The sequence below is a fragment of the Mugil cephalus genome, chromosome 1, assembly GCF_022458985.1.
Source record: "Mugil cephalus isolate CIBA_MC_2020 chromosome 1, CIBA_Mcephalus_1.1, whole genome shotgun sequence".
NCBI lineage: Eukaryota > Metazoa > Chordata > Actinopteri > Mugiliformes > Mugilidae > Mugil > Mugil cephalus.
In genome coordinates this window covers 26,578,506-26,593,842 of record NC_061770.1, presented here as the reverse complement: position 1 = coordinate 26,593,842, position 15,337 = coordinate 26,578,506, and the positions used below count along the sequence as shown (strand labels likewise).

At 45.4% G+C, this 15,337-nt stretch overlaps 1 protein-coding gene across 9 annotated transcripts in view; it reads left to right on the top strand.

Annotated features, from left to right (window-relative positions):
• Nucleotides 1-15,337, top strand: part of LOC125008593 (extracellular sulfatase Sulf-2-like) — a 56,100-nt gene that overhangs the window by 31,991 nt on the left and 8,772 nt on the right. For 8 of the 9 annotated variants that reach the window (XM_047585937.1, XM_047585930.1, XM_047585954.1 and 5 more), the window contains 12 exons: nt 5,197-5,411; nt 5,508-5,628; nt 6,302-6,420; nt 6,519-6,670; nt 7,641-7,810; nt 8,803-8,953; nt 10,078-10,177; nt 10,469-10,544; nt 11,137-11,265; nt 12,948-13,004; nt 13,079-13,208; nt 14,325-14,535. In XM_047585937.1, the coding sequence (XP_047441893.1) occupies nt 5,252-5,411; nt 5,508-5,628; nt 6,302-6,420; nt 6,519-6,670; nt 7,641-7,810; nt 8,803-8,953; nt 10,078-10,177; nt 10,469-10,544; nt 11,137-11,265; nt 12,948-13,004; nt 13,079-13,208; nt 14,325-14,535 (1,576 nt within the window). In that variant the 5' untranslated portion in view covers nt 5,197-5,251. The remainder of the gene's footprint in view (nt 1-5,196; nt 5,412-5,507; nt 5,629-6,301; nt 6,421-6,518; nt 6,671-7,640; nt 7,811-8,802; nt 8,954-10,077; nt 10,178-10,468; nt 10,545-11,136; nt 11,266-12,947; nt 13,005-13,078; nt 13,209-14,324; nt 14,536-15,337) is intronic. The other variant, XM_047585899.1, reaches the window with a different exon arrangement.

Below are 15,337 nucleotides of genomic sequence, written 5' to 3'. Positions count from 1 at the left end.
ACCAGTTTTTAGACGTTCGGTGCATCGTCGACAGAGTGAAAGAACGAAAGGCTGAGACTGGATGTGAATCTGAATAACTGCTGACATGTTTATTGGTAGAAGTCAGGAAATATCAGCTGACGCATCGATCAGACTCATCACATACTGTAAAGGCTCCTCCTCCTCCTCCTCCTCAGAGCTGTGTCAGGAAGGGATGAGCTGACCTCTGACCTCTCACCCACAAGCCGTGACCTTTAACCTCAGCTCTGGGGTATATTAACCCCCCCTCCACCACCTGCCCCCCCGCTGCTGTCTGTGCATAGAAACCACTCATGAATATGAATGACCAGCCGCTGCCGGTTTGTCTCTGCCTCCCTTTATTGACATGAACCACATTTGAGTCACTTGGCAAGCCAGCTGTATCTTCTGTGAGGCTCCGCCCACGCCTCATGAATATTAATGAGCGAATGTGAACGAGGAGACACAGAGAGGCCACATCAGGATGACAGACGACAGGATTTCTGGTCCCAGAGGCGTCTGGAGATCTTGTTCGTGGTTCAGGAGAGCGTGACTGATAATATAGATTCAGCCAAAAGTATGTGGACGCCTCCGTCCCCCGGGACCAGCAGCAAACCTGCTGCAGGGAAATCTCACGAAAAACGTTTTTACACTTTCCTGAGGTTTGCCAGACGTATCGATATAAAAGTTTTACCCGTCACCGGAGATGATGCAGGGGGTCATGTGACCAGTTCATTTGAAGTGTCCATCTTCCTCAAAGTGACGTCTCTTGTCTCTGTTTCTGTACGTTTGCTGTGGCCACTGGAGGCCGAGGTGAGGATATGATATTACCCTCCTCTCAGAAGAATAATATCTAAGAATATCAAGTAAATATATAGATGTATATATATATGCATATATATATATATATATATATATATATAAATGATATATTATTATATATATATGTATATATATATATATATATATATATATATATATAGATGTATATATATATATATATGCATATGAGGAATCAGCAGCAGCAGCTTCATTTTCAGGCTCTGTGACTCCATGAATATCAAATGAAAGAAAGTATCAGGATTCAAAGCAGCGGAGCCTGAGATCAGTGTTTGTTTTGCTTCCTTATGGATCAGACTTCACATCCGTGGTGAAGACTGTTCCTCCGGGTCCAAACACTCAGTCAGACCTAAACGTGATGTAGTGCAAATTAAAATACTAATACAAAATAAATAAGAATCCAGACATTTAGCAAAACGTCACCAGGTTACAGATAATAAATCTCTTTCATCTTTGAATCTCTGCTCCATGTGTCCAGTGTCTGACATCACAGTTCTCTGAAGATCCTCGGTTCTTGGTAGAGGCAGAGTCTCACTGAACGCTGAAGACATTTCTAGTTCATGTCCATGTCTACTTTTTGTGCGTTGAAGCTGTAGCAACATATTATAAGGTTTATTATAAGGTTTTTGAGTCACTATAAACCAGTGTTTGGTCTTCTGTCGTCCAAATCAGCGCTCCATGTGTCTCCTCCATGCGTCTCCTCCATGCGTCTCCTCCATGTGTCTCCTCCATGCGTCTCCTCCATGTGTCTCCTCCATGCGTCTCCTCCATGAATCTCCTCCATGCGTCTCCTCCATGCGTCTCCTCCATGCGTCTCCTCCATGTGTCTCCTCCATGCGTCTCCTCCATGCGTCTCCTCCATGCGTCTCCTCCATGTGTCTCCTCCATGCGTCTCCTCCATGCGTCCCCTCCATGCGTCCCCTCCATGCGTCTCCTCCATGCGTCTCCTCCATGTGTCTCCCCCCAGGGCAGTGGACGGCCAGTTTGAGGACATATAGACCATATTGTTGGACAATAGTCGACAACAGGACGGTACCAAAGACTGTAACACCAGTTTAACTGTCATGTGCTGCCCTCCTCAGCACTGAGGTACTTCCACTCATCTCAGATTCTACCTGTCGACCAGAAAGTGTTTCATCAATAGTCACGTCCAATAGTTTGGCCTCTCTGACCTGTTCAGTAGACGCACCCTGTACAACCAGATGGAGGTTCACATTCGATCTGACCGTAATCCAGAGCCAGTTACACACTAACAGACACATCATCAGAGTCGGAATGAAGTTATTGATCCCAGGGGGAAATTACTTTTCATTCCAGCAGCTCCTACTCAGACTGAACCAGTGTTAAGAACAAACAGCAAAGTAGGGAATAAGAATAAGAAGACAAGCAGAGCTGAGCCTGTGTTCTGAGTTGTTGCTCTATAATGACGTTGAATATGTGGTTTATGTACAAGTATATGAACAGAAAGTGAACATGAGTTATTGCACATGTCAGTCTAAATGTGGTTATAAATACTGTGGTGTCGTCTGTAGAGCTGAGAGTTTTCAGGGCCGAGTGGAACCAGAACTTCTTCAGTCCTGATCCATCAGATCAGCTCCTCACATGATTAAAGTGTTTAAAGAACCGTCTGACTAACTAACTGGTGTTAGCTCCTCTGGCTAAACGCTAATGTGTGTAATTAATCAGAGAGTTGTGTTTTAGTGGTCGTCAGAGTAGAACTGTGTTCTGATCAGAGGGATAATCAGCTGTGACCAGGAAACATCACCTGAACTACACCTGTTCTCCAAATACAGAGTTTGCTCTGATAATCTATCAACTCATGTTTTAGTTTGAGTCTTTTCTGAACTTGTTCTAATAAATGTCACTGAATCCTAATGACGACTCACACACGTGACACCATTCAACAAAAAGTTCACATTCCCTGACTGTAGCGTTGCCTCTGGTGTCACCATTAGGGTTTCCATTAGCATAGCCATTAGCATCACTTCTGACAAGCGCATCAGCATCTGCACTAGTGTCTCCGTTAGCATAGCCATTGGGATCACCACAAGCTTTGCCATTAGCGTCACCGTTACTATCCCCTCTAGCATCACCAATAGCATCCCTGGGTAACACCACAAGCTTCACCATTAGCATCTCCACTATTGCCATTAATGTTGCCATTATAGCGTCACTACTAGTGGTGCCACAACTCTGCTAGCATTACCATTAGCATTTCCACTGGTGACTCCCAGGCTCTGACCACCAACCAACCATCAGACTAAAACAGCTCAGCTACATCTGGTCCAGTCGTTGTTAGCCCGACCGTTGGTCATCCACCTTGGTTTCCCGGTATATCTTGTTTTATTTTGTAATCAGTTTTAAGGTACTTTTACTTCCTGTCTCTTGTCTCCAGGCTCCTCCCCTCATTCGTCTCACCTGTGTCTCGTCTCCACCTTAGTTCTGATGTGTTGTTGTTGTGTCTCTGCCTTTTAAGATTCTACTTCATGTTTTCCTTTGTATTAGATTCACTCAGGGCTTTAATTGTTGGATGTAATAATAATAATAATAATGATCAGACCTGCCTGGTGGTGGCGTACACGGTCTTCACAGTGAATGAAACAGCAAACACGTCCTGACTTCTTATTCAGCCTCAGCAGGTAGAAACCAGCAGCATCAGCTGATTGGTCTCTGTCTCGTGTGGCTGTGAACTCTGCGAATAATTAGTGGCATTAAGAGTTTCTTTCATGTGTGAAAAGGTGACGGGATAAATTCCTGAATCACATGAGCTCCGCTGGTAACTGGTCTGTTCGGAGCTTAGAGCCTCAGAGTTCAGCCGGAGACGGAACGTTCTCCTGAGAACCTGGAGGAACAATGAGGACGTAACCGTCACCGCAGAAAACATTAGACACAACACACAGACCGCAGCGTGGCACAACACAAACACACAACACACAAACGCAGCGTGGCACAACACAAACACACAACACACATACACAACACAAATACACAACACACAAACACACAACACACATACACAACACACAGACCGCAGCATGGCACAACACAAATACACAACACACAAACACACAACACACATACACAACACACAGACCGCAGCATGGCACAACACAAATACACAACACAAACACACAACACACAAACACACAACACAAACACAGCATGGCATGACACAAATACACGACACACATACACAACACGCAAACACAACAAACAAACCGCAGCATGGCACAACACAAACACACAACACACATACACAACACACAGACCGCAGCATGGCACAACACAAATACACAACACACAAACACAACAAACAAACCGCAGCATGGCACAACACACATACACAACACGCAAACACAGCATGGCACAACACAAACACACAACATACAAACACAACACGAATACACAAACACACAAACACAGCATGGCACAACACAAATACACAACACACATACACAACACAAACACACAACACAACACACAGACCGCAACATGGCACAACACAAATACACAACACACATACACAACAAACAAACCGCAGCATGGCACAACACAAACACACAACACACAAACACACAACACAAATACACAACACACAAACACAGCATGGCACAACACAAATACACAACACAAACACACAACAAACAAACCGCAGCATGGCACAACACAAATACACAACACAAAGACCGCAGCATGGCACAACACAAACACACAACACACAACACAACACACAAACACAGCATGGCACAACACAAATACCTCAGCATGGCACAACACAAATACACAAACATAGTATAGCACAACATAAACACACAAACACAGCATGGCACAACACAAACACACAACACACAAACACAGCATGGCACAACACAAACACACAACACGCAAACACATCATGGCACAACACAAATACACAACATCATACAGCACGTAAACATGCAACACACAAATACACACAACACAACACAACACAAAACACAAACATGCAATACACAAATACACAAAACACATATTACACACAAACACAACATGACACAACACATGAACACACAATGTGACACGACACACACACAAACAACACGATACAACACACAACATCATACAACACACAAACATGGATAAGTCAACACAACAATCCTGCTCTATTTATTTATTTATTTATTATTTACATTATTTTTATTGTTCTATTATTTTATTTTTTATTTCATTTATTTTCATTTATTTATTTTACGTTTCAGCTCCAGTTTGTTTAAAAAAGCTTCAGAGACCCACGTTCCTCTGAAACGTAGTCTTTTCCTAAACAGGAAGTGTTTGTGGACTACAGATTCCATCCTCCATCTTTTCCTCTGTGTCTTCCAGAAGCTGAGACTCTTGGTGGGGAGGAGTCTGATAATTTGACTGAGGGTCGGGGGCCATGGCGGGCCGACTCCTCCTCTTCCTGTTCATGACGGTGTCGCTGGGCCACGCCTACTTGCTGTCTGGACAGCGGCTGAAGCCCCGCCTCCAGAGAGACAGAAGAAACATCCGGCCCAACGTCATCCTGATCCTGACCGACGACCAGGACCTGGAGCTGGGTGAGCGCCGCCGTCTGATTGGTTGATAACGTTAGCGCTGCCGTCTGATTGGTCGATGGCGTTAGCCAGACGATGCTAATGGTTGTCTCTGTGCAGGATCGATGCAGGCCATGAACAAGACTCGCCGCATCATGGAGGAGGGCGGGACGTCTTTCTCCAACGCCTTTGTGACCACGCCCATGTGCTGTCCATCACGCTCGAGCATGCTCACTGGGAAGTAGGTCTCCACAACACACAACACACAACACAACACACAACACACCACACACCAAACCCAATCACAGACTTCTCTTCAGAAATTAATATTCCTACACGCCCATCCACCACCCCAACCTCCTCACTCTTAAAGGGCCAGCGTACTCTATTCTATGCTCCTCACTCTTAAAGGGCCAGCGTACTCTATTCTATGCTCACTCTTAAAGGGCCAGCGTACTCTATTCTAGCCTCACTCTTAAAGGGCCAGCGTACTCTATTCTATGCTCACTCTTAAAGGGCCAGCGTACTCTATTCTATCCTCACTCTTAAAGGGCCAGCGTACTCTATTCTATCCTCACTCTTAAAGGGCCAGCGTACTTTATTCTATGCTCACTCTTAAAGGGCCAGCGTACTCTATTCTGTGCTCACTCTTAAAGGGCCAGCGTACTCTATTCTATCCTCACTCTTAAAGGGCCAGCGTACTCTATTCTATCTTCACTCTTAAAGGGCCAGCGTACTCTATTCTGTGCTCACTCTTAAAGGGCCAGCGTACTCTATTCTGTGCTCACTCTTAAAGGGCCAGCGTACTCTATTCTATGCTCACTCTTAAAGGGCCAGCGTACTCTATTCCTAGCTCACTCTTAAAGGGCCAGCTTAAGCTTGTGTTTCATTTCACTCTTCTTTACGTCTTTCAGGTACGTCCACAACCACAACACCTACACCAACAACGAGAACTGCTCCTCGCCGTCATGGCAACGGCAGCACGAGCCTCGGAGCTTCGGGGTTTATCTCAACAACACTGGATACAGGACAGGTGGGTGGAACGAGCCTTAACGAGCCTTAACGAGCTTTAACGAAGCTACTCTCAGCATCCTAAATGTGTGTGTCTGTGTGTGCGTCCGTGTTGTGCAGCCTTCTTCGGGAAGTATCTGAACGAGTACAACGGCTCGTACGTGCCGCCCGGCTGGAGGGAGTGGTTGGGTTTGGTGAAGAACAGTCGCTTCTACAACTACACACTGAGTCGCAACGGAGTCAGAGAGAAACACGGAGCCCAGTATCCACAGGTCAGGACATACAAACACCACAACACTGCACAATACACAACAGCAACACATACAACACACATACACAACATACAAAACATGCAACTAAACACAAAACACACATAAACACATGCAACACAAATACACAGTGTGTAACACAACGCGCGATAACACACGTACACAACACATAAACACATAAACAACATGCAAGACAATGTACAACAACACAACAAAGAAACACACATATACAACATGCAACACAACACATAACATTCAAACACACAACAACACTACACAACGTACAACACGCAAAAATAACAAAACACACTTAAACACACAATCAGATAAAGGTTGTGAGATCGTGTCTCACCGTGTGTGTTTTATTTCCACGGTGATGGGGTCTTCCTGTGTGAGTGTGTGTTGTATCTCCATGGTAACGGAGTCTCCCTCTGTGTGTGTTGAGTCTCCATGGTAACAACGTCACTCCCTCCTTCTCTGTGTGTGTGTGTTGCGTCTCCATGGTAACGGCGTCTCTCCCTCTCTGTGTGTGTCTCCATGGTAACGGGGTCTCTCCCTCTGTGTGTGTTGTGTCTCCATGGTAACGGCGTCTCTCCCTCTCCATGGTAACGGGGTCTCTCCCTCCCTGTGTGTGTGTTGCGTCTCCATGGTAACGAGGTCTCTCCCTCCCTGTGTGTGTGTGTTGCGTCTCCATGCTAACGCGGTCTCTCCCTCTGTGTGTGTTGCGTCTCCATGGTAACGAGGTCTCTCCCTCCCTGTGTGTGTGTGTTGCGTCTCCATGGTAACGGCGTCTCTCCCTCTCTGTGTGTGTTGCGTCTCCATGGTAACGGGGTCTCTCCCTCTGTGTGTGTTGCGTCTCCATGGTAACGGGGTCTCTCCCTCCCTGTGTGTGTGTGTTGCGTCTCCATGGTAACGCGGTCTCTCCCTCTGTGTGCGTTGCGTCTCCATGGTAACGCGGTCTCTCCGTCTCCAGGACTACCTGACCGACCTGATCACGGCTGAGTCCATCCGGTACTTCCGCTCCTCTAAGCGGGTCTATCCTCACCGGCCGGTCCTGATGGTCCTGAGCCACGCGGCCCCCCATGGCCCCGAGGACTCTGCCCCCCAGTACAGCACCGCCTTCCCCAACGCCTCCCAGCACATGTAGGCCACGCCCCCACCACCCCCACCCACTCTGCATCACATCCATTCACATTAACTACACACTAAGACACTGAGGTCCAGAGGAACCAGGGACCAGACCTGGTCTTTAGCTTTTAGTACGATTCACAAAGTATTAGCGGAGCATGTTTTATATACTTTATTTTTATTGTTTAACTTTGTACAGACACAAGACAGATGAGATGAGGGCCAGGACAGTATCAGCTCATACTGCAGAGTCTCAGTTAGCTGCCTCAGACAATATGAACAGTCTCCACTTCGTCTCCACACGGAAGCTGAGAACCAGTGAATCTGGACTTTAAGGAATGAAAGCCAAAGTCTTTAAGTTTTTATTAAATAAATCTGTGGATTAGAATAAAAGTCATGTTTGACCACCTCATAAGGTCAATGTCCGTCCTCAGAGTTAATCACATGTCTGTTAGCGTAGCATTAGCGTAGCATTAACAGACTCTGTCTCCGTCCACTTCCTCCTGATTCATGAATCTGAGGAACTGGTTTGAAGAAGAAGCTTCATCTGAACATCATGAATGTGGTTCCAGTCGCTGCAGCGTCCAGTTATTTCTGTCCCAACACACAAATTAAATTATGCAGCTGCTGAGGAGGAGGAGGAGGAGGAGGAAGAGGAGGAAGAGGAGGAGTTTACTGATGGGACTCATTCATTATCTACATGGAACACAGTGTTCATCCTCCTCCACCTCCTCCTCATTCTGAGCAGCTTCATGTGGAGAACTGACCCTGAACCTGAAACCAGATCAGACTGATGGGTCGAGGTCCCCTCAGCTCCGGGGTCAGAGGTCAGAGGTCAAATCAGGGGTCAGATCATAGACAAAGCCTGAGCAGAAAAAAAATGATGCTGCAGTGTTATGAGTTTTATTATCATTATTATTATTATTTTTATTATTATTATTGTTGTTGTTGTTGTTGTTGTTATTATTATTAACGTGTCCCCCCCCCCCCCCCCCCCCCCCCCCCAGTACTCCCAGTTATAACTACGCTCCGAACCCGGACAAACACTGGATCATGCGCTACACGGGGCCCATGAGGCCGATCCACATGGAGTTCACCAACGTGCTGCAGAGGAAGAGGCTGCAGACGCTGCTGTCTGTGGACGACAGCGTGGAGAAGGTAACACCAGACCTCCACCCACACCTCCACCCAGACCCCCACCCACACCTCCACCCACACCTCCACCCAGACCTCCACTCAGACCTCCACCCAGACCTCCACCCACACCTCCACCCAGACCTCCACCCACACCTCCACACAGACCTCCACACAGACCTCCACCCAGACCTCCACCCAGACCTCCACCCACACCCACACCTCCACCCACACCTCCACCCAGACCCCCACCCACACCTCCACCCACACCCCCACCCACACCTCCACCCAGACCCCCACACAGACCTCCACCAAGACCTCCACCCACACCTCCACCCAGTCCTCCACCCAGACCTCCACCCACACCCCCACCCAGACCTCCACCCAGACCCCCACGCAGACCTCCACCCAGACCTCCACCCACACCCCCAACCATACCTTCACCCAGACCTCCACCCACACCTCCACCCAGTCCTCCACCCAGACCTCCACCCACACCTCCACCCAGACCTCCATCCACTCCTCCACCCACACCTCCACCCAGACCCCCACCCAGACCCCCATCCAGACCTCCACCCAGACCTCCACCCACACCTCCACCCAGACCCCCTCCCACACCTCCACCCAGACCCCCATCCAGACCTCCATCCACACCTCCACCCACACCTCCACCAAGACCCCCACCCAGACCCCCATCCAGACCTCCACCCACACCTCCACTCAAACCTCCACCCACACCTCCACCCACACCTCCACACGGACCTCCACCCCCTCCACCCATGTGTAGACACAGACAGTGGCTTAACCATCAGTTATTTACCTCTGAAACAAAAACTAATCCTCATCTAAAAACTCTTGTGAGAGGGACGGTTGTAAAAGATAGAACTTAACTTACAGCAACAAGTTACACACAGCGACACTGTTACAGTTGTTGCTTTATTTCTTTGGTGTTTTTTTTAATCTGTGTCATTTTAACGTTAAGTTTTAGGTTCGTAGCTTCTTATTCTGTTTCATTTAAACCTTTATCCTCATAACTAGACTCTAGTCAGTGTAAAATCATGACAGTAAATACATCCCCAAATAAATCATGTGTGTGTGTGTGTGTGTGTGTGTGTGTGTGTGTGTGTGTGTGTGTGTGTGTGTGTCAGCTGTACAACATGCTGGTGGAGACGGGGGAGCTGGAGAACACCTACATCATCTACACGTCGGACCACGGCTACCACATCGGACAGTTCGGCCTCGTCAAAGGTTAGAGATGAGTTAATGAAGCGCGGCGCCGACTCCGTTAACGAGCTGTAATTTAAAAGACAAACACGGAAACAACACAAATTAGAAGCAGAGGAAATGAGATAATTGTTCCTCGTGACTGAAAACCAGCCATGAGCTGATGTTAAAGCAGCCGGAGCCTTTAACATCGTTCTGACTCTTTAAAGTCAAATACATGCTCAAAATACTTTTCATCTCAGCGTCTGTTTATATTAATACACTGTTGGTTAATGTTTGTGTTGACACTTGGTTGTTGTTGTGTTGTTGTTGCAGGTAAATCGATGCCGTACGAGTTTGACATCCGGGTCCCGTTTTACATCCGAGGACCAAACGTGGAGCAAGGCAGCATGTAAGGAACTCACTCACTCACTCATTCATTCATTCATTCATTCATTCATTCACTCATTCTTTCTTTAGTTTTTACATAATTAATAAATAACAATGACACCGCAGCAACACTGATAATGTGTAAATGAGCATACAACAAAATGATAATAAATTAAACAGGAGTAAATAAGCTGCAGTCGTCTGCGGAGATTCCAACGAGCACGTTTCTTTTCCCTCTAACACAATATTGAATATGTTCTAGTCCCTTCCACCAAAACTAACAGGTTCTGGTTCAGTCTCCTCCAGCTTCAACAAGTCAGTCAGCTCCGACTGTTTAGCAGACGACAACCACATATTTGAGGGTTTTTATTCTCCAGCCACATTCTGACAAAATACAGTAAAATAAAACACAGACACAATGAACGGACTGAACACTTAAAACCCACGTCTGGAACATGAGGACGCGTTTGATTCAGTTCTATATGAGTTCACATGAGTCTTTACACTGGAGCCGTTTCACTCTAGTTTTAGTTGAGTTGTTGTGTCTTTAACTGTTAAAGTCTGACCGATGCTGTTGTCTAAAATCTAAACGTGTGTGTGTTTGTGTGCGTCAGTAACCCTCACATGGTCCTGAACATCGACCTGGCCCCCACCATCCTGGACATCGCCGGCCTCGACACGCCCCCGGACATGGACGGGAAGTCCATCCTGTCTCTGCTGGACACGGACAAATCTGCCAACAGGTGCTCTACACTACGCTGTTCATTAAAAGCACGAATGTTGAGTGGAATCACAAATATATTTAATATTTTATCATGGAGAGGTGACAGCAAACGTCTCACATCTGCCCCCTGGTGGGTTCATCCAGGCTCTGCAGTCTGCTTTTGGGGGCCGTTTCCAAAATGGCCGCCAAAAGCAGGGAAAAGCTTTGCTATTTATTTTGTTGTTCATATTTCAATATGAATATTTTACTATAATATATATATATATAAGATTATGTATAAAATCATGATCAAATATGACACATCAGATATTTCTGGTCATTCACTTTAATCAGTGACACAATGTCAGTTATTTATAATTTAACTAAACAGAAACAGCATTCAACTAATGTTGCTGAAATTCACTTGGAAATTTTAATTATGTTATTTAAAAAAAATATATATAAATCATTTTTGTCAACCTCACTTTTCCGTAACAAAATGAAATGACTGTTCTACCGTATGTAATATATATATTTACCAGTTCAGAGAAGGAATTAAGAGACACAGACGTTAGTTTTCAGTCCATTTTTTGGTTTATTTTTTTTTTTTTTTTCTGTCAAAATCAAAAAGGAGAAAAAAATAAATCAAACCTAATGGAAAAAATCCAAATACAATGAACTGCATGTTAATTGTTCAAACATAAAAAACTAAAACTCTGGTCAGTGAATTGTTATAAATGATACAACACAAACAATCATATGCAGAAATGAAAATTTACTCAGTTTTGATCTGTTTTGACCCGTTTAAATGAGTAAAAAGTCCATTTCCCTTGTTCATGTCCAACAAAAGAAGACGTGGTAGTTGTCCCTGCCCGTCCTCTCAGCTCTGCAGCATCTGCAGCATCTGTTCCTTTTCCTCTTCTGTCTGGAGTCCAGAGCAGTCGCCTCGGCCTCGGCCTCAGACAGTAGCTGGAAGACAGATTCCTCTCTGGCACAGGCTGAAAAACAAGAAGCAGCAAAGATAAAAGTAAATAAGTAAATGTAATTTAGAGCAGATGCTCCTGTTGTGAAGAGTCAGGACAGTTTACCACGAGGATCGGATCAGGGTGGTGTTGTCCCGCGGCTGCTAACGCTCTGGATTAGACGTCGTGTTTCAGAAGGAACTCAGCGACTCTCTGGCTTTTACAGGGAGACACTGGACATGTATGAATCAGAAGCTTTTCCTGCACTTTGGAGACAGAAATATAAGATGAGATGTGATCCTACGAAGCAGCATTCACACTGAAAGTCACTGACATTAATTCATGTTACATTTTAAAATAATATCTGATTCATATGGCATCAGAAACTACCTGAAGGTCTGAAAATGTGGAAACATTGAACAGTCTGCAGGTAAATCATTAAAGAGGAGTCTGGAACAGATTCAGCGTGGTATTAAACGTTCTCCCTCAGAGACTGAATCCTTCTGTTTGTGTTTATTCTCTGAATCGATCAAGACACAAGTGGAACGAGAGGAAAAAGTCCTGCAGCCGTTCCCCTGGTTCCTCTTTAATCCAGATATTACCATGAAAGTTAAGACATCCCGAAGAGAAACAGATGACTCGATAGAAATGAAGTGAAGGATGGAGGTGATGGAGGAGGAGGAGGAGGAGGAGGTTCACTACTAGCAGCTGAACTCCTGCAGGAGTCGTGACTAAACTCTGATGTTGTCTCCGTCCTCAGGTTCGTAGTGAACAAGAAGACGAAGGTGTGGAGAGACTCGTTCCTGGTGGAGAGAGGGTAAATACGTCACAGCTGTGATAGAACCAACAGACTGAACAGAAGCTAATGTTCTGTCGGCTCTGTTCTTCCAGGAAGCTGCTCCACCAGCGCGTTGAGGGGAAGGAGGTGTCACAGGAGGAGAACTTCCTCCCCAAACACCAACGGGTTAAAGACCTCTGTCAGAGGGCGGAGTATCAGACGCCCTGCCAGCAGACGGGACAGGTAAACATGCAGCTCTATGGATCAGAAACATGCAGCTCTATAGATCAGAAACATGCAGCTCTATGAATCAGAAACATGCAGCTCTATGAATCAGAAACATGCAGCTCTGTGAATCAGAAACATGCAGCTCTACGGATCAGAAACACGCAGCTCTGTGAATCAGAAACATGTAGCTCTGTCAATCAGAAACATGCAGCTCTATGAATCAGAAACATGCAGCTCTATGAATCAGAAACATAACTCAGTCCCACAGTTTCTTGGTTCCAATTAGATGAATAAACCAATGATCATTCATTCTTTAATCATTCATTCCTGTGCAGTACATAAGAATGAAATACTCTTTCCATCGTAAATTCTTGTACTAAAAGTAAATCTGAAATATAAAGTACATGATGGGGACAGACAGCGAGCGACTGTTAATGAGCATTTAAGTCTGACAGCAGATGGAAAGAAGCTGTTTCTTAGTTAGAAAGTGTGTGTCAAGTATGAATCTTTGTTCTTCTACTTCCGTGTTTCTGTTCATCCTGGAAACTCCTCATCCTGATGTTTATTTATTTATTAGTTGATGATTAGTAAAACCAGGACCTCTACACCCAGAGTCCACCCATAGAGGACCATGTAGAACGTTTATGTTATTAATACTGTGAACAGACTCATGTGAGAACGATAAAAATCCAGATGTGAACTGAGCTCATCACATTCGCTTTAATTAACCTCTTCAAATAAAATCCTTTCAGCCAGATGATTTGGTCTCTTAGCAACAGACAGCGCCGATAAACAGTCCCAAGGAAACACTGCATGTAATTAACGGCGAGGCGTTCTTCGTTAGCCGTGACCGACTTCATTCAGCTCACGTTAGTCTGACGGTGAACGGCTGCAGAGCGACAGCGCTGCAAGGAAATGAATGAAGATGAACCGTCAGAGATCAGCAGCTCAGACCGAAGAGGGAGAAGGAAGGGAGGAAGAACGAAGAGCAAATGAAAGAACAGAAAAGTCAGAGAAGAAGAAGGAGGAGGGCCGTCATGTGACCAGCCATGTTTTCCATATTAATCTCTTCTTGTTATAAATCCTGACCTCACTGGATGATGGTGATGTTTGTGTGTTTGTGTGTGATAGAAGTGGCAGTGTGTGGAGGACGCCACGGGGAAGCTACGGCTCTTCAAATGTAAAACCGAAAAGGGAGGGGCTAAGAACTTCCAGAGGGGCGTGTTTGGCCGGCACCGTCCAATCAGCATGAAGTCCCAGCTCTACCTTCCAGACTCGGACACCTGTGACTGTGACCTCCGATCTTTCAACCTGCGACCCTCCATGACCCTCTCCAAGAAAAGTGAGTGTTGATGCTTCAGTCCAGAATCATGCAGCTCTATGGATCAGAAACATGCAGCTCTTTAAATCAGAAACATGCAGCTCTATGAATCAGAAACATGAAGTTCTATGAATCAGAAACATTCAGCTCTATAAATCAGAAACATGCAGCTCTATGAATCAGAAACATGCAGCTCTATGAATCAGAAACATGCAGCTCTGTAAATCAGAAACATGCAGCTCTATGAATCAGAAACATGCAGCTCTATGAATCAGAAACATGCAGCTCTATAAATCAGAAACATGCAGCTCTATGAATCAGAAACATGCAGCTCTTTAAATCAGAAACATGCAGCTCTATGAATCAGAAACATGAAGTTCTATGAATCAGAAACATGCAGCTCTATAAATCAGAAACATTCATCTCTGTGAATCAGAAACATGCAGCTCTATAAATCAGAAACATGCAGCTCTATGAATCAGAAACATGCACCTCTATAAATCAGAAACATGCAGCTCTGTGAATCAGAAACATGCAGCTCTATGAATCAGAAACATGCAGCTCTATGAATCAGAAATAATCAAAAACATGCAGCTCTGTGGATCAGAAACATGCAGCTCTATGAATATAAATAGGGATTCTTCCTCATCTATTTGAAGCTGTGTTTAGGTGTTTCAGGTGTTTCAGGTTTTGTCCTCCAGCTGAGAATACATTGAGTTTTTCCTGGTGCAGTTCTGGTTTATGGTGTGACGCTGACCTCTAGTGTGTGAGGACAGAACCCTCATGTTCATTGAGAACCTGTTATTTGAATAAACAGATTCTC